Source organism: Haliotis cracherodii, unplaced genomic scaffold (assembly GCF_022045235.1).
Source record: "Haliotis cracherodii isolate W230 unplaced genomic scaffold, xgHalCrac1.p SCAF_8, whole genome shotgun sequence".
NCBI classification, from domain to species: Eukaryota; Metazoa; Mollusca; class Gastropoda; order Lepetellida; family Haliotidae; genus Haliotis; species Haliotis cracherodii.
The window spans coordinates 37599670-37618653 of record NW_027266341.1 but is presented as its reverse complement, the minus strand read 5'-3'; the positions used below and the strand labels follow the sequence as shown (position 1 = coordinate 37618653).

The following is an 18984-nucleotide window of genomic DNA, read 5'->3' as shown; positions in this document are numbered from 1 at the left end:
GTCAAATAGTTATTCTGCAGTGAGTTTGTTGGTAGGGTATTCCTTATTTCGGTTATGTGTTAGCAAATTTGGGATTATTAAACATCCAGCCTCAACAGTATCATCCTCGTAAAATTCCAAATATGGATCTTGGTGTCTGCAGCCAGGATTAGGAAGTGCCGTCATGGAACAGTTTCATTCACATCTAAGTTCTCATGTACCTTCTGCTTATCAACACGAAAGGTTAACGACACAGAATCATCAGTCTCGAATGTCCACCAAAACAGATACAATAAGTCGGAAAAAAGAAAATAGTGACCAAAAATATATGATAACACCTGGTCACTTTGTACACATGCATTATAAAGCAATGAGATTCACATGATGAGTAGATTAGCCAAGATGACTTTATTTGTGTGAGTTAAGGCGTTTGTATTTCTTTATATACATATTATGTCACATGTGATAATGTTATATCCATCGTTTTTTCACTGATAAAATATACTAAACTTTGCTAACTGTATTATAACAAAGTGTTGGAGAAACATAAGTGAAGGTATACACACATATGTAATAATGTTCATATATATGCATACATATATTCTTACACGGTTCAGGATTAAAGTACCGTGTTCGATCAACTTAACCTGGTGATAGAACGTAAATGCTTTCATCTACATTCATTTCCATATGATGTATGTTTACCTTATACAATAACATAAACACAAATACATGCGAAATCACCTGATTTGATTATTATACCTTTCTTAAAATAGATCAGGTTTTCAATCGTATCATACACATTTTCTTTCCAAATAGTGTGCATACGGCATGTTGATGTGTTGATAACACTTCACTAGAGGAAGCTATTATAAGGGGCGTGACTGATTCATCACATGCTCCATTGCTCAATGTACAATGCTTTCCTGTGTTATTATTGCAGGTTTGTATGTGTAAACATGTTTTCAGGGTTCACACTTCCTCTTATATCTTTGTCCCCAGTGGGGTGGCTAGCTTTTATACTAAATAAACCAATGAAAAATCATTTGTTCTGGTTTGATTCATACCTAAACCGTGAGACTTACCTCACTGTTTTACTTTCCTTTGTCAACAGGTATTTAATAGGTAATTAACTTGTTCTGATCGCGATATAGCTGCAATATTGCCGATGCGATGTAAAGATTCAACTCACTCACTCACTCTTATATCTTAGTTATCTGGCTCTGCCATGTTGATGTCCACATGCTTATCCTGCAAATCAGTAAGTAGTCTGTCTCCACTAATATAATCTTTCAAGTAAAACGATGTATACACGTAAAGTGGCCATGGTCTTCACGGCCTTGCACTTTTGCGTCAACTTATTGAACTTATACGAACAATATGCAATCAACATTGATTCACGTAAATTTAAGCTTCATGCTTGTCATTGTTGTTTATTCAGATGACACTTGGTTCTTGAGCTTCTAGACCATAATGGACCATGCTACGGATCATAACTATGACAACCGACAGAACTGTATATTCACATATGAAAGACAGTATGGACATTGCCTCAGTGAAGATAATATATACTCCGTATTTAAATTTCCAATGCCAGTTAGTTTTGGTTTACCAAACATCCCCTGTTGCCCTTCCATATCTAGTTATAAAAACTGGTTATTCTGTCTGACCAGTTACTACCACAACACAAATGACGTGTGCCTAGATGGATGAAGAGTGTGGAGAGTGCGTTCGTCTGATTCCTGTGACCAGTGCAACACACAGGGAATATTTCATTTTATGAATCTAAAACTAATTCCTAATCTAACACTCAGGGAGTTGTGTGTGTCTGATTCATATGCCGAGTATGCCATGGAGGGCGTGTGTATGCATTTGCCATGACTTACAGGACACAGAGGGATAATACGTGTGTCTGATTTATATCATTAATACATATAAGTACAGACGGAATGTATTCACACCAATAAAAACATAGACAAATAAATTATTCGTATCGTGCCAAAACTTGTCTAAATCTATGCTCACACAAATAATCATGTACCTTCATTAAGTTCATCAGCGAATATTCGCTGAACTATTGTTGTAAGTAAAGTAAGCGTCCAAACAGGATATATGTCTAATGGTCACACATTTGGATAACGCATATCGTATGTGCACCTTTGCCGTTAACTGAACTTGCTGTTGCAGATAGATGTTTGTGTCTGCCTTTTGAATTGTCTGTTTTACCTGTCAATTTCAAAGCATGGCGCCTTTTGCATTTCCTCTGTCTGTTATAGAGTTCCAACTCCATTTTGACATTTATTGTACACAACAGACGTAATTCAAAATTAAAATCTAGTTTTTAGTTTCAATAAAATCATTGATTGCTCTGGTGTCACTAAGTTTTTGTTTACATGCAATTGTGGCATTGCTGCTGTGCGGCGTCAGACAAAATAAGCTACCTTTTTTATGCAAATTGTGTTTAGCCTTTTCGCGAGCACCTGTGTCATGATTGATTTTCAGTGGTCCATTCATATTTTTTTATAAGGAATAAGGAGATACATTCACTGACATATTCTGTCTAAGTTGTGAGTGAGTTTGCTTATGTTTCGGGCACTGATATGGTTTCGGCAAAACATGTCACGAACAAGCGTGAGAAGGTTCCAGCTGATCAACAACTCAAACACTGAGTAAGTTTAAAATGATTTGTATATTCACAGAGGATGATTATTCCCAAATAAATATGGTTAATCAATAGAAAAAGCGACAAAATCATGGTACATGTATTCTGTTTCTCAGTTGGCAGCTGATGTATGGGTATGACTATCCACTGAGGGCAGTCACTGGCGAGCTTGCAGCATGCCCTGAGGAAATTAGCACACGGTGACAAGCTAACGCTGAGCATGCGCATGCACAATGGGCATGGAATGGGCAGACCAAATTTGGAATGTCGCTACAGCATAGTAGACTTTCGCTAATAGCAGAAATTGATAAGAGTGGGGCGATTACACTCACAACCACATTGAACATTCCTCACTCATAGTAATAACACGGATCGTCAGCTTGGTATGGTATGCTACTGACAAGTATACTATTATAGATAAATATAAATAGACTAGAACCAACGATAATATGTTTATGACATATCTAAGGGATATGCACAGTGATAAAGCTGTAAATTACAGCCATTAGTAGAGGTATCGCTTAGAATGTCACAGGGAAGTATATTTGTTCTTTTTGATATCTATTGAGACCAAATCATGTTACATGTTAGAATTAATATACTTCCTCTCATGTTGAGTTTTATTGTTTATTTATTTTTATAAACGTATACGTACACGTGTTTCAACCTGATAGCGTACTCAAATAGCGTGTACCTGTATAATGTGATGGCATTACATCTTAACTTTTACCCAACAATTGGAGGAAGTTGTGCTTGTTCCTGGTAGCTTTTATCCCCATCTGTGTAGTGCAGCTTGACTTTGTGCTATTACGTTGATGAAACAATCCGAATTTACAATTCAGTTGTTCCCCTCTCTCGAATACAAACTGTACAGTAACAATGTATTATGTTTCATATGTATGCTTTCATCAAGTCAAATAAGTAAGGAAGTATATCTGTCGTAGAAGAAAGTATGAAACACATGACGCAATTCTCACCACTCAGCCGATTAGGTGCCACGGGATTCTCCAATGACTTCATATAACAACTGTAATGCAATGGTCGTGTGTATCTCATAAATCTTATTAAGATGGTTGTCTCACTCATTAGTTCCATACCACAGAGAGGGAGAGGATCTGATTCCCAAGTCCAGCAGAAAACATGGTATGTTTGCCATACGAGTACTATAGCAAAGTGATCACGGACGTGTATAATTCATAAACTGACGAAGGTAGACGTTTTTTCGCTTTATGAAAACCAACGACATGTGCGGTGATCTTCAGTAGTGCGAATATTGGATTCGATCCACTAGCTCAGCCTAGTGATGCTTTTGACTCTCCCGGATGCAATACATGACCTGCTGGTGGTTGGGGGACATGATACACGATGTGAAGCATTTACGCTCCTCATATTACGGAGAAACATTCTACCTTCTACCCAGGCACCCAATCATAACATACCAACACAACATGTTACTGGGCCTAAAACGAGTGCACCATGTCAAAGTCATGTATTGAATATATCCTTGAACCTAAGATATGTTTTGAAAGGTGAAAAGCATTGGCCACCAAGCGTAAATTTTGTTTGAACTGTTGACAGAAGACAAACTTAATATTTTTTTTAATATGAACTCTGAGTTTTCGCTGCATTTACACGCAAGGTAAGTGACAAAGGAATACGCGCATGTCAAATTAGTGTACAATGTATGTAAGCAGCTTTCAACTTTTTCCCCATCACAAGTGTACATTTACTCGTGTAGCATTACGTGCAGGTGTCCCCAGCTAATAAGTCAAGCAGAAACAACTTCCTGGTTGTCAAACATGGCGGGTATGTGGACATTGACTGCCAGCGTTGTGTTGTTAGCCTGTTGGATGCATTGTCAGTGTTTGATTGACATTCTAAAAGCTCGTGGATAAATAAGAGAAACATAAAACTTTGTGGATGACAACTTCTTGTTCATTGCATATAGCCACGTTTCGATGTAGAGTCTTACACCGTTATCAAATAAATTAGGTGTCTCAGGTAAGTTGTAGGCAATGTTGTGTTGTCTTTAATCTGGTCTCCTTATTCAATCTATGATATGATGATACGGTCTCACTTCCCTTATTGTAACACTGCTGCCGAGGTCAGTTTCAATCAGACGCCATCGAGCAAATAAGACCCAGTTAACATTATGCTTAAAATAACTTTGAAAAGGAAAAATGTTTGAGCACAGCGTAATGCAACGAGTCATCTCTTTGGGTGAAGCCACCTGGAAAGCCACCATTGACAGTGAAAGTCTACAATAAATGCACGCCTCCGTCGTGTAGTTAGTTGAGCGTCTCCGTGGAGAGCGGAAGGTCGGTGTTTCTTCCCTTGGCGGGTTCATACCAAGACGTTAATAGATAGTACTTGTTGTTTCAAGAGCATTTTCGTTGATTCGGGTGTCTTAAACTGAGAAGTTAAAGATTATATCTCACATATTTCAATTGAAAATATCTTAGGCAGGCGATATGATATAAGAAAAACGAACTGTTCTGGCTACTGGTACTGCTACCTGGTTTTTATTTTACTTATCTTTGATTGGAAAGTTTTAAAAATTGGAAAATATAACACACACACACACACACACACACACACACACACACACACACACACACACACACACACACACACACACACACACACATTATGCGTCTTAGTTTTCCGGATTGAGGATAGAAGTATTACAAATTTGAAATTAAGTAATATACATTATACGATAGTTTTTAATTACAACCTCTAAATCCTCACCTGACTGTGTTCTGGAGTTGCGAGAACATACGCCTAAATAACATACAATTTGTGTCGAGTTTTGATCGGCATTCCAGAAGTTGGTGGTCATGAGTAAATAAGAAACCATACAACTTAATGGAACTTCTGGTTCATTGCATTTAGCAACGTATTGGTGTAGATTCGTAGACCATTGTTTCCTGATAAAAGCTATTTCGAAAGTTCTACCAAATACCATACACTTCATACACCAGATAAAAACGATTTGATTGTTCTACCTCTTTCAACGTATTCTGCCATTTATTTTCAAGGCTATTATCCAGAACCCCCCTTTCCTATCAAACCCTTCGGTTATGGAGTTCTGAAACGAGGAACAAACTTGGATGTATTCTCTACTGGGGATTGTTTTCTGAAAGTGGTACAATGTGTCACATCTTCGTTTATTCACTCGTATTATGCCTCCAAATGTTAAAGCATCCAGCGGTATATGTACGTACGTCTTAATGAGTAATGAAGTCTTGATATATAAGTCAATATTTATTGAAACGAAATTTAAACATACAGACACATCTATTTCAGTATAAAGGCAACTATTCAATAAGTCATCATGCAATATTATTGTCAGGGCATTTCTTATTTTTTTTCACTTTATACAAATACGTAGAGGTATTACATAGCACGTCATATTTTTCAGATGACCTGACTGCAATAAAGGAATGCAAACATAATGACCCAATGTGTAATCCTGTTCACAAACCAGTAACACGTGAAATCCGCCTTCAACGTGAGTTCTCCCTGTCGTTAGACAAAATCGACATAATCTCAGTGCACAGTCTATTTTTGGTGGAAATATTATTATGACATCATGAAAAATATCCTCCGCCAAGTGTTTTCCGAGCACATTTTTTCTGCAGTGGCTGAGTGAAGTCACGACAGAGGTTTACTGCTTCTGGGTTCCGTGTCACCAGTCCTCGGCCTTTTTGAGACGACAGAACTGTCCCTTTGGTGTCTCCACATCGAGGGGTAGCAGAGCTAAGAAGACCGGCGTGTCGGCGCCTGCAAGACGGGGAGGAACCAATTACCACTCACTCACTCTACTGACTTCCACCCTTCAATACAGTGTAGAACACACTTGTCCTCAGTCAACTCTACTAGTGTCTGTCCTTCAATACAATGTAGAACACACAGTCCTGTCCTCAGTCAACTCTACTAGTATCCGCCCTTCAATACAGTGTAGAACACACAGTCCTGTCCTCACTCAACTCTACTAGTATCTGTCCTTCAATACAGTGTAGAACACACAGTCCTGTCCTCAGTCAACTCTACTAGTATCCGCCCTTCAATACAGTGTAGAACACACTTATCCTCAGTCAACTCTACAAGTATCTGTCCTTCAATACAATGTAGAACACACAGTCCTGTCCTCAGTCAACTCTAGTAGTATCCGCCCTTCAATACAGTGTAGAACACACAGTCCTGTCCTCACTCAACTCTACTAGTATCTGTCCTTCAATACAGTGTAGAACACACAGTCCTGTCCTCAGTCAACTCTAGTAGTATCCGCCCTTCAATACAGTGTAGAACACACAGTCCTGTCCTCAGTCAACTCTACTAGTATCTGTCCTTCAATACAGTGTAGAACACACAGTCCTGTCCTCAGTCAACACTACTAGTATCCGCCCTTCAATACAGTGTAGAACACACTTGTCCTCAGTCAACTCTACTAGTATCCGCCTTTCAAAACAGTGTAGAACACACAGTCCTGTCCTCAGTTAACTCTACTGACACCCGTCCTTCAATACAGTGTAGAACGCACAGTCCTGTCCTCAGTCAACTCTACTAGTATCCGCCCTTCAATACAGTGTAGAACACACAGTCATGTCCTCAGTCAACTCTACTAGTATCCGCCCTTCAATACAGTGTAGAACACACTTATCCTCAGTCAACTCTACTAGTATCCGCCCTTCGATAAAGTGTAGAACACACAGTCCTGTCCTCAGTCAACTCTACTGGTATCCGCCCTTCAATACAGTGTAGAACACACTTGTCCTCAGTCTACTCTACTAGTATCCGCCCTTCAATACAGTGTAGAACACACTTATCCTCAGTCAACTCTACTAGTATCCGCCCTTCGATAAAGTGTAGAACACACAGTCCTGTCCTCAGTCAACTCTACTAGTATCCGCCCTTCAATACAGTGTAGAACACACTTATCCTCAGTCAACTCTACAAGTATCTGTCCTTCAATACAATGTAGAACACACAGTCCTGTCCTCAGTCAACTCTACTAATATCTGCCCTTCAATACAGTGTAGAACACACAGTCCTGTCCTCAGTCAACTCTAGTAGTATCCGCCCTTCAATACAGTGTAGAACACACAGTCCTGTCCTCAGTCAACTCTACTAGTATCCGCCCTTCAATACAGTGTAGAACACACAGTCATGTCCTCAGTCAACTCTACTAGTATCCGCCCTTCAATACAGTGTAGAACACACTTATCCTCAGTCAACTCTACTAGTATCCGCCCTTCGATAAAGTGTAGAACACACAGTCCTGTCCTCAGTCAACTCTACTGGTATCCGCCCTTCAATACAGTGTAGAACACACTTGTCCTCAGTCTACTCTACTAGTATCCGCCCTTCAATACAGTGTAGAACACACTTATCCTCAGTCAACTCTACTAGTATCCGCCCTTCGATAAAGTGTAGAACACACAGTCCTGTCCTCAGTCAACTCTACTAGTATCCGCCCTTCAATACAGTGTAGAACACACTTATCCTCAGTCAACTCTACAAGTATCTGTCCTTCAATACAATGTAGAACACACAGTCCTGTCCTCAGTCAACTCTACTAATATCTGCCCTTCAATACAGTGTAGAACACACAGTCCTGTCCTCAGTCAACTCTAGTAGTATCCGCCCTTCAATACAGTGTAGAACACACAGTCCTGTCCTCAGTCAACTCTACTGGTATCCGCCCTTCAATACAGTGTAGAACACACAGTCCTGTCCTCGGTCAACTCTACTGGTATCCGCCCTTCAATACAGTGTAGAACACACTTGTCCTCAGTCTACTCTACTAGTATCCGCCTTTCAAAACAGTGTAGAACACACTGCCCTGTCCTCAGTCAACTCTACTGTCATCCACCCTTCAATAAGGTGCAGAACACACAATCTTGTCCTCACTCAACTCTACTAGTATCCGCCCTTTAATACAGTGTAGAACCCACAGTCCTGTCCTCGGTCAACTCTACTGGTATCCGCCCTTCAATACAGTGTAGAACACACTTGTCCTCAGACAACTCCTATGGTATCCGCCCTTCAATACAGTGTAGAACAAACAGTCCTGTCCTCGGTCAACTCTACTGGTATCCGCCCTTCAATACAGTGTAGAACACACTTGTCCTCAGTCAACTCTACTAGTATCCGCCCTTCAATACAGTGTAGAACACACTGTCCTGTCCTCAGTAAACTCTACTGACATCCGCCCTTCAATACAGTGTAGAACACAAGTGTAGAACACACATTCCTGTCCTCAGTCAATTTACTGGTATCTGCACTTCAATACAGTGTAGAACACACAGTCCTGTCTTCAGTCAATTCTATTGCTATCCGCCCTTCAATACATAAGGCCGAGAGTGTTGTGGATATTTACCTTGGTCGATGGTCAGCGGCCCTAAGTGACTGGACATGTCTGTGTCTACGTGACCAGGGCAACACTGAAATACAAGAAACATATACTCCATGCTGCAAACATAGTGTTCATATAGTTCATATTGATAACAGTGTTCATATAGTTGATACTGCTGACATAGTGTTCATCCAGTTTATCCTACTGGCGTGGCGTTCACCCAGTCCATACTGCAAACAAACTGTTATTATACTTCATACTGCTAACAAAGTGTTCATATACTACATAAACTCACCTAGAGTTAATATACGTCATACTGCTAACATAGTGTTCATATACTACATAAACTCACCTAGAGTTAATATACGCCATACTGCTAACATAGTGTTCATATACTACATAAACTCACCTAGAGTTAATATACGTCATGCTGCTAACATAGTGTTCATATACTACATAAACTCACCTAGAGTTAATATACGTCATACTGCTAACATAGTGTTCATATACTACATAAAATCACCTAGAGTTAATATACGTCATACTGCTAACATAGTGTTCATATACCGCGTAAAGTCACCTAGAGTTGCTAACATAGTGTTAATATATTTCACACTGGTAACACAGTGTTCTGGCGACAAGATAGGTTAACTGGCGACGAGACTTACAGCATTGACAATTATATCCTCTCGTGGGTCTGCGGCAAGTTCTCGCGTGAGTATAAACGCCATCACTGTCTCGCCGATCTTTGACACTCCATAAGCGGTGTTCGGCCAGCCCCGTTGTTCATGAGATCCCGCGGCAGTGTCCCTGGCGTGGAAAACTTAATGCACTCTATGATTGTTGTTTAACACCGCACTCAGCAATATTCAATCTTTGTGATGGCGGTCTTTACATAATCGAGTCTGGACCAGACAATAAAGTGAGTGATACCATGAGCCTCAATCTACACCATTTGGATACGAATACATGCATCAACCAAGTCGCCGAGCCTGACAATACGATCCTGTATTCGCCTCCAACGACAAGCATGGATTGACGAAGACCGATTATAAACCGGATCTCCACGGGTTATGTCCCATATATAGTACAGTAAATGAGTAGGCCTTGATTTAACGTGTTCGTATGTTAAAGTTATCCTTCAGTCAAAAGAAATTATTTTTCTATTAGTATTGTATGAGTGACCAGTGAGTGAATGAATGTTATCTCACACGATGAACGCTTTCATGTGCATATTTTACATCGTGTTTCTAATCGACTCTGGACCAGACATACCAGTGGTTGACAGTATGAGCATTGATCCGCGCCATCACACATTATCACACGGTCCTTTTCTCATCTGAACTTTCGTAAGAGAACCCAGTTCCGATTCTGACCATCCATGTTGGAGTTTATGTAAACGAAGTTCGATATAACTGCAATGCACCCATTTACGTAAATATTTACGCGACGACTTACATACACCACACGAAGGGACAGTATATCCCAAATTAATGCATGATAGGAAAATAACTTGTAATCCGAAGTTTTGACCAATGATCGAAATGTGCGTATCATTTGGCCGTCAAATTTGCACATTTTATGCAGGTCTTGATTATAAATGGGCATTCAAGTAACTATGAGTATGTATTAGAGAGGCGTGTAAATATGGTCGTCGTTTTCATGTCTTTTATCTTTTCTATGTGAAATAGATTTACAGTGTGACAGTGAGCTCTTTGCAATTCCGAGAGAAATAAACGTTCTCTGTGTGCTGAGGATGCACTCACTGTACAAACTCCGCCATCAGTGACTGTAATCCTTCCATGGTCAAGCTCGGATCTCGGAACTGCGCCTGTCGTTCGGAAGAACATTTATCCACCGCCCTCTTAGAAGCCTCGCTGGATACTATTACGACCCTGAAACAGAGATGAGTCTTTCCACACATTCTACATTACCCGATTAAAACGTGTGCACTCAGAGTAACCTAGACCTGGATCATTCGAAGTCGATTTATTTCGTGTCAACGGAGTGGTGCTATTAGACCACACTGGCTATGAAGATAGACGGATTCATTGAAAAACGACCTTTCCGGTAAATGGAGTACATTTGAATGGCGTTTCACAGTCTGTTTAAAACGAAAAAAGACAATGGATATTTATTGATGTAACTCGGGTACTCTTGTAATTAACGAACTACCCTCGTTAAACTTAGGTCACTTCTGGCGCTGCCTGGGTATGGCGACACATTGGTAGTAAAATCCGATTTAATGGTCAGCCAGTCAACCATATCTTCTTAACGCAACTCTCAGCTAACCCACCCCTCCCCACACCTCTCCACACAACACCACACAACCACTGTCCCAACACCACACAACCAACACCATCATAACCATACAGACAATGCCTCCTTGAAGTAGGAGCAGAACTCCAGGTAGAAGTAGCAGTAGTAGGAACTGTAGTAACAGTAAAATATATGTACGTAGTAGATGTATTTGCAGTAGGAGTAGTAGTAGTATGAGAAGTAGTAGTAGCAGTAATTGTAAAAGTAGTAGCTTCTTGTTGTAGTAGCAGTAGCAGTAATTGTTGTAGTTGCAGCAGTAGAACAGCTGCAGTAGTAGTAGTAGTAGTAGTAGTAGTAGTAGTAGTAGCCTACCAACCTGGCGTGAGGTCGAAAGAGGGGCGTGAGTGCCCTGGTGACGCTGAGTGTCCCTGTAAAGTTGCATCTGACAGACTCCAGTGCCTGCTCTGAGAATGACGCGGGTGACTTGGCCTAGGAAGAGAACTTGATTTCAAGAGGTATCACACAAGCACATAATGTAACTGACAATGTGTCAGTTACATATATGACTCACTTCAAAATGTTATCATATCATCTACATGACCTGCATATATGTCGACGGTTTTCACCACATGCAGCCGGTGTAGGAATACTCGCCATCGTTCACACGGTACAATGCATGTACAGTGAATCCTACTCCATTGCTATTTTACCGTCGTGTACCTTGTAAGCAATGGCGGCGTTATTGATCAGGACGTCCAGGCCGCCGTAGTTGTCCTTCAGGAAGGTCGCGAGGGCGGCCACGCTGTCGGTGTCAGTGATGTCCAGTTGGTGGAAGCGAGGCCGGAGTCCCTCCTGGTTGAGGTCAGTGACGGCCTGCTGACCCCGGTCAACATCTCGAGCTGCATGAGATATTGTCATGGGTATAAATATAAATGTCGTATCCCCGGGATGGAGTTGTATGATTGATATGAGAGATTGACTGGGGTGTAACTTCAATATCCCCTGGATAGAGTTGTATGATTGATATTAGAGATTGACTGGGGTGTAACTTCAATATCCCCTAAATAGAGTTGTATGTTTGATACGAGAGATTGACTGGGGTGTAACTTCAATATCCCCTGGATAGAGTTGTATGACTGATATGAGAGATAACTCTTATGTATGAGCACACGAAACACTTTACGATTGATAGCCTACATGAGCTGTGCAGGTCAACTGTATTTAAATTGTGATCCTCTCTTTTTACTCCTACTCACCTGTGAGTATCACGTCACCGTCAAACTGTTTGCACAGCGCCCGAACAACACCAAACCCCACCCCCTTGTTGGCTCCAGTCACCTGAAAACAACGCAAATAGATCACGCCGGGTATCGATGTTTGCTTGTTTGTTGTCTAACGCCACACTCAGCGATATTACAGCTATATGAAGGCAGCTTATAAACAATCGATTCTGGATCAGACAAACCAGTGATTGATATTATCAGCAACATCACACGCCGTCGGGGATCGACTGAGCCCCGTACGACCAGTATATTGCTGGGGGTCCAACCCCGACCCGAGTCCCCACGGATGTGTCTTGCTTCATGTGAGTTTTCAAGGTTACATGTTGGTTTTTTTCCTTGTTCAGCTTCGTGGACGTATGCCGCGATTCGCTGTGCAGAGTTGCGTCCCTTGGGCACGCCAGAAACCTATGATCGTGGGTTCTAATCCCGGTTCGCCCCATTATGTTTCTAGGTTTGTCAGCACCATCCCGTGCTCGTGGGTTTCACCGAAGTGGTACACGTCTAAGACCTGCATCACTTCGGGCTTTCCTCCCACATTAAGCTGACACGCCGCGATATAACTGGAATACTCTTAAAAGCGGGGTTCACTCATTCGTGGACGTATTTCTAGAAGTAATATCTGCATGCTCAACTCCTACAACAACCTTATTGCATCAAACTTAGTAATTCTCGGCTACATCTAAACATAATTATACATAGAACTATTAATGTATTATTAGTTACTGGCAAGCACTCGAGCTATTGTATTAAACGTCCATTAGACCATCATTAACCAAATCCTCCTTACTGCATAGGGCTTTCATTAATTATAACGTGTCATTAAATTTTGGTTTTCACCTTAATGTTTCCATGTTGTTAAATGCACTCTTTACCTGCCTGTCTAATGACATCGTTCCGAAATATAGTTTGTTTGTGAGTTGATCAAACGGAAAACCGGAGCGTGCCCGAACATCGCTATGAATTCAGTTCTTGTGCGCCCCAAGTGTGTTAGTTTGGGTTTTGTCTTCCATCGTCATGAAAACGTTGGTCCCGCTGATTTGAATGAGACGTTTAATACAATTACGATTTATACAACGGTCCAACCATCAGCAACTCTCGGAGATACAACAACGACAGCTACGACAACGCATCTCCTACACGACGAAGCAACACATTACTGGCCTGTCCCAAATGCATTGTGACCTTGTCAGCAAGGACCGCCAGATACCATCCTGACCTGAATGGGGTGATTAGAAGTAGAGCCTCCGGGGCCAAGCTTTCTTTGAACTGTGCACTCTATATTCCATAACTATGACCCGCAATACCACTTACAAGTTTAAATATTTTTGCTGTTTGCTGTGACAAATTATGTAACGCGTTTCAGGCTAACATAACGAATATTGTTAAACAGTGGCATTGGTCGCGTGCCCCTGTAAAGCGTAGATACAATAACAACACGCCTCAAATGTTAACATACAAGTAACTGTATTCAAGTATAATCATGGAATTATATATAGGTATATTATATAATAATAAATCAACTCCAAAAATTATATCATTATAAATAAACTCTAAAAGCTGTAGTTAACGCGGCTATAACAATTGAGCTGAAATATGACGAGGAAACGCTGTGTTTTCTGTTAAACAGGACCATGTGTTCCTCCATATATAGAAATATATTATTCCTAAAAATTTGAATTGAAGATCTTTAGGGATAAGACACACAGGTCAGTACAACTAAACAAGAGGAAGGTAAACCTACCACGGCTACACGCTTGGACGACATGACTGCTTCTTGTGACGCCCAGGTGAACCACTTATGCCTGTCCGAGTTATCAATCCAGGTCAGCTGATAAGAGGATATCATCATAGCGACCCGTGAAGACCCGGCTTCGACAAGGTCTCCAACCCATGTTTGCCGTAAAAGGCGACTATGCATGTCGTCAGAAGCGATTAGCGGGATCGGGTGGTTAGGCTCGCTGCCTTGGTTGATGCATGTCATCGTAATCCAATTGCGTGGATCGATTCTCTATGATGTCAATCACTGGATTGTCTGGTCCAGACTCGATTATTTACTTATAGTTGGAATATTTCTGAGTGCGGCGTTAAACAACAAACAAATAAAAATAGTAGCGTGCTAGTCTTCGAGATTTACACATATGTATGAAATAGAAAAAGCTAATTCGTTTTGACAAAAATGAGATTACAAGAGATATGGAAGCTGGATTATTCACAAGTTATTAACAGCTGTTGATATTAGGGATGAATTGACCAACAGGAAGAATATTTTCTCCCATGTACTGTGATATGGCATCATATGGTATTAGAGTTTAAGGGCTAGTTGCATCATTAAAGGTCGCTTCATGATCTTTTTTTTAATTTAAAACCGCATGTCAACACTATTTCATTTCTGAAAAGTAAGTACTAATTCCATAAAACAAGCAGATCACACAAATAAAGAAAGCCGTTAATGGTTTAATAGTCAATGCAAAATGCATCAATATATTGGTCTTCGGGATTATATGAATTTTACCCACATCACAAAATATTGTCCACTGATCTTAACCATGAAATATGTAGTGTAATTCGAGGAAATGTAGTACTGCACTATATAATTTAAGTCTGATATGATTGTGGCCGGTTTCACTGTCTCGGGAGTATTTACATCACATTGTACAGGGAAGACCGCTTTATCAGTGGCACTGTTGTAAGCATTTAACCCACAGTGTCCAAGACAAAGTCATGTAATTATAACGTCCCCCCGTTTCTTTCGGCGAAGAATTGTCCTATTGGACAAACCGCATACAAATGTTGACCAGTAGTCCCAGCATGTCACAACTGTTTCCAGCTTAAGGCAAAAAACGTTGTCCTAAAATCGTGATGTTGGGGTCGAAATTCAGATTCGGTTCCTGCAAGATTTTGTCTCATTTCCATTCAGCAGCCCAATATGAGCACGTGATGCATCTTCAGTTCAACAATGTATCCAGCTTTAACAGTTCATGTGCATTGTCACTTCGTGAACCACTGATACCAGCTTCAATATCTTTATCAGTTCATGTGCAGTGTCACTTCGTGAACCATTGGTACCAGCTTCAATATCTTTATCAGTTCATGTGCAGTGTCACTTCGTGAACCATTGGTACCAGCTTCAATATCTTTATCAGTTCATGTGCAGTGTCACTTCGTGAACCATTGGTACCAACTTCAATATCTTTATCAGTTCATGTGCAGTGTCACTTCGTGAAACATTGGTACCAGCTTCAATATCTTTATCAGTTCATGTGCAGTGTCACTTCGTGAACCATTGGTACCAGCTTCAATATCTTTATAAGTTCATGTGCAGTGTCACTTCGTGAACCATTGGTACCAGCTTCAATATCTTTATCAGTTCATGTGCAGTGTCACTTCGTGAACCATTGGTACCAGCTTCAATATCTTTATCAGTTCATGTGCAGTGTCACTTCGTGAACCATTGGTACCTGCTTCAATATCTTTATCAGTTCATGTGCAGTGTCACTTCGTGAACCATTGGTACCAGCTTCAATATTTTTATCAGTTCGCATGGAGTTAGTAAATGTAACTGCCTCGTGATCATACCCAATAACCCAAAGAGCCTGGAGGATTCAACTGTAGAGAAATGATCATTTAGTTCGAACTCACTCGTATCACGGCGTGTCAGCTTTATGTGGGAAGAAAGCCCGAAGAGATGTAGGTCTCAAACGTTTACCACTTCGGTGAAACCCACGATCATTTGTATGGTGCTGACAATCCTAGAAACGTAATTTGGCGAACCTGGATTCGAACCGACAATCATAGGTTTCTGGCGTTCGCAAGGGACGCAACTCTGCACAGTGAATCGCGGCGCCTCAGACGACTGGGCCAATGATGGCATATGTCCAGGCTTCAGGAATGGTTCCAGAACTCCAACACAGATTTTGTAGATAATTCAAAGAGGAGCAGAATCTCATCACACAGGTCAGCGGTTTGTAATTAGGAATCAGAAGAAATATCAGGTGCATAAGGGGTTTCATACGATCCTTTGAGTTTTCTTAAATCCTTCAGGAACTAGTACTGTTAACTGTTTTCAATTGTTCAACAAGTGACTCAGCCTTCTAAAAACAGGTCACTATGCTGTCATCTACGCCTCAATCGGATAAAGGATTGTACCCTATACCAATACCACTAGTACTTTGGATTCTAGACCAGATAGATGACAATGAAGTACATTTATTTATACTTGAAAATATGTTTCACAAGTGGGAGTGTTTTGCTCCACGAAGGACACGTTGAAGCTCGGCAAGTTTCTTTCTGAATGCAGCCAATCACAAGAGTAGTGAAGTATGACAATCCCTGGTGTAGGCGTGTCTCCTTGCTTTTTTAACTGTTGAAGGTACGTACTTACGGTCACCAAATGCTTGAAAATACATACTGATGTGTTCAATTTAATTACGTTACAGTCAGTGTTACATATCGCACCTTCACTTTGACTCAAGGTCTGTGGGACACAAGACTTGACACGGATGTCACCAGTCGTGCATACATTCAGGGCGACTTTCAGTTGATCAAAAGTCCACGTCACCAATGTTTTTATGAACATCCATCAACAGAAATCTTAGGCCAAAGAAATCTTAGTTTTTGAGCTTCAATGTTGGTTCATCTATCGAAAATGCCACCACATATATTAATGGATGTCTTGGTGATTGCCTTTTTGGATAGAATTATTGTGTATTTTCAGCAATTATGGCATCACTGGACGTTTGTTCGAGGTCAAAACGATTAGCAGTATCCTAATCCGCATCCCGTCTGTTCCAAGTGTTTTACACCGGGCGAGAAGTCACCAAACTTCACAACCAAAACTCGTACCAAATACAGCGACACAAACAACAGCAAATATGGCGACAGCATAAGCCAATTTCTTATGCTGACAGTCATTTAAACCTACCTTGGTGACATTATAACTCTTTTACAACAAAAAAAAGAACGAAATGTGACGATGTGTGAGAGAACGACTGATACATGTGTCACCCCGCCGACAGAAAAAAGCGACCTCCCGCTTCCATGTACTTTCACGAGTTGCCTCCCTTCGAAATAACAACACGTACCCTCTTCACAAGTTAGAGAGTTGGATTTTACGCTGCTTGTGAGAGAAAGAGAGAGGGGGGTAGGTGTATATGGGGCACTGAAGCTCATATGGTATATTAACAACTTGTGTTGAGGTGCTGCGATGACACTAGATCAACCAAGACACACACCAACAGACTTCACACACTTTCACTTTGTATTTTTCTTTCTCTCTTTATTGTTTAACGCCGCAATCAGCAATATTCCAGCTTTATGACTGCAGTCTGTAAATAATCGAGTCTGGACCAGACAATCCAGTGATTGACATCATGAGCATCGATCCACGCAATTGGGATACGATGACATGCATCAACCAGGTCAGCGAGCCTGACCAATCGATCCTGTTGGTTGCGTCCTCAGACAGGCATAGTCGCGTTTTACAGCAAGTATGGGTTGCTGAAAACCTTGTCTAACCCGGGTCTTCACGGGCCGCTGTAATGATATCCCCTTATCAGTTAACCTGGAGTGACAAATAAGAAACAACCGACAACCAACCCAACCTGTATATACTACATATCGTATCACCACTTTTAATCCGTATCAGTTACTCGCATGTTTACTGATGTGTGAGGTGAGGACGACGCTGTCACTGCAGTACGCCATATTGCCTCACACCTCGACCAAACGCCGTCTGGACGTGATGGCGGCCAGCCCTGTCAGGCATTGGAATCAACGACCAACATTTGTTTGGTTCTTACAAGAATCGGTCACTAGGTTACAGGAATCCCACGCTACATCCCAGTATCTTCATCTTTTAATGTTAAGTTACTGTGGCAGGTGTTCCCCACACGGCACGGGGCCGATGTGTAGGTACTTATATGAACACTAGGCTGGGTTACAAAGTCATGCACACCCATGATGTATATCAATCTTTATTATGTGTATCAATCCACATTAAGTATATCAATCTTTATTATGTGTATCAATCCACATTAAGTATATCAATCTTTATTATGTGTATCAATCCACATTAAGTATATCAATCTTTATTATGCCTCAAAGTGAGATTGACCAATCAGAGAGCAGAACTACTGATCCCACATGAGCCCTAAACCGTGAGTAAAAATCCAAGATTGTTGTTACTGACCTAATATGAGACTGTATACCGTCAGTAACAGCCATTTTGGATTTTCCAACACCCACCTCACATCTTTCACATAAAATTTCTAGTACAGAAATTCGTTATTCGACACTGTTTTGTGTTTTAATATCATTCATTTTGACGAGCAAGGGCATTAATATTCGTTTTAGATCACGTTCGGCACTTTATTGAAAAAGATTATAGTTTCACTTATCAACAGGGTGTGGCCACTACGATTTGAAGAGTAGTCTCCCTTTGA

General features: G+C 40.9%; 1 protein-coding gene across 1 annotated transcript; it reads right to left on the bottom strand.

The window, feature by feature from the left end:
- Positions 1 to 5895: 5895 nt before the first annotated feature.
- LOC139449718 (carbonyl reductase [NADPH] 1-like) lies at positions 5896 to 14341 on the bottom strand. The gene is made up of 8 exons (XM_071231231.1): positions 14286 to 14341; positions 12518 to 12599; positions 11982 to 12160; positions 11638 to 11750; positions 10769 to 10897; positions 9671 to 9812; positions 9027 to 9090; positions 5896 to 6427 (listed from the first exon to the last, which is right to left on the bottom strand). Exons 1-8 carry the CDS (start codon positions 14307 to 14309, stop codon positions 6333 to 6335), a joined length of 828 nt encoding a protein of 275 aa, XP_071087332.1. The 5' UTR covers positions 14310 to 14341; the 3' UTR covers positions 5896 to 6332.
- Between the last annotated feature and the right edge of the window lie 4643 nt (positions 14342 to 18984).

Coding starts and splice junctions, on each gene's coding strand:
- LOC139449718 (XM_071231231.1), bottom strand. CDS start 14,309: ATGTCGTCCAAGCGTGTAGCCGTG. Junction 12,600..14,285: donor CGTCCAAGCGTGTAGCCGTG/GTAGGTTTACCT, acceptor CGTTGTTTTCAG/GTGACTGGAGCCAACAAGGG. Junction 6,428..9,026: donor GCCGCTGACCATCGACCAAG/GTAAATATCCAC, acceptor CCCGTCTTGCAG/GCGCCGACACGCCGGTCTTC.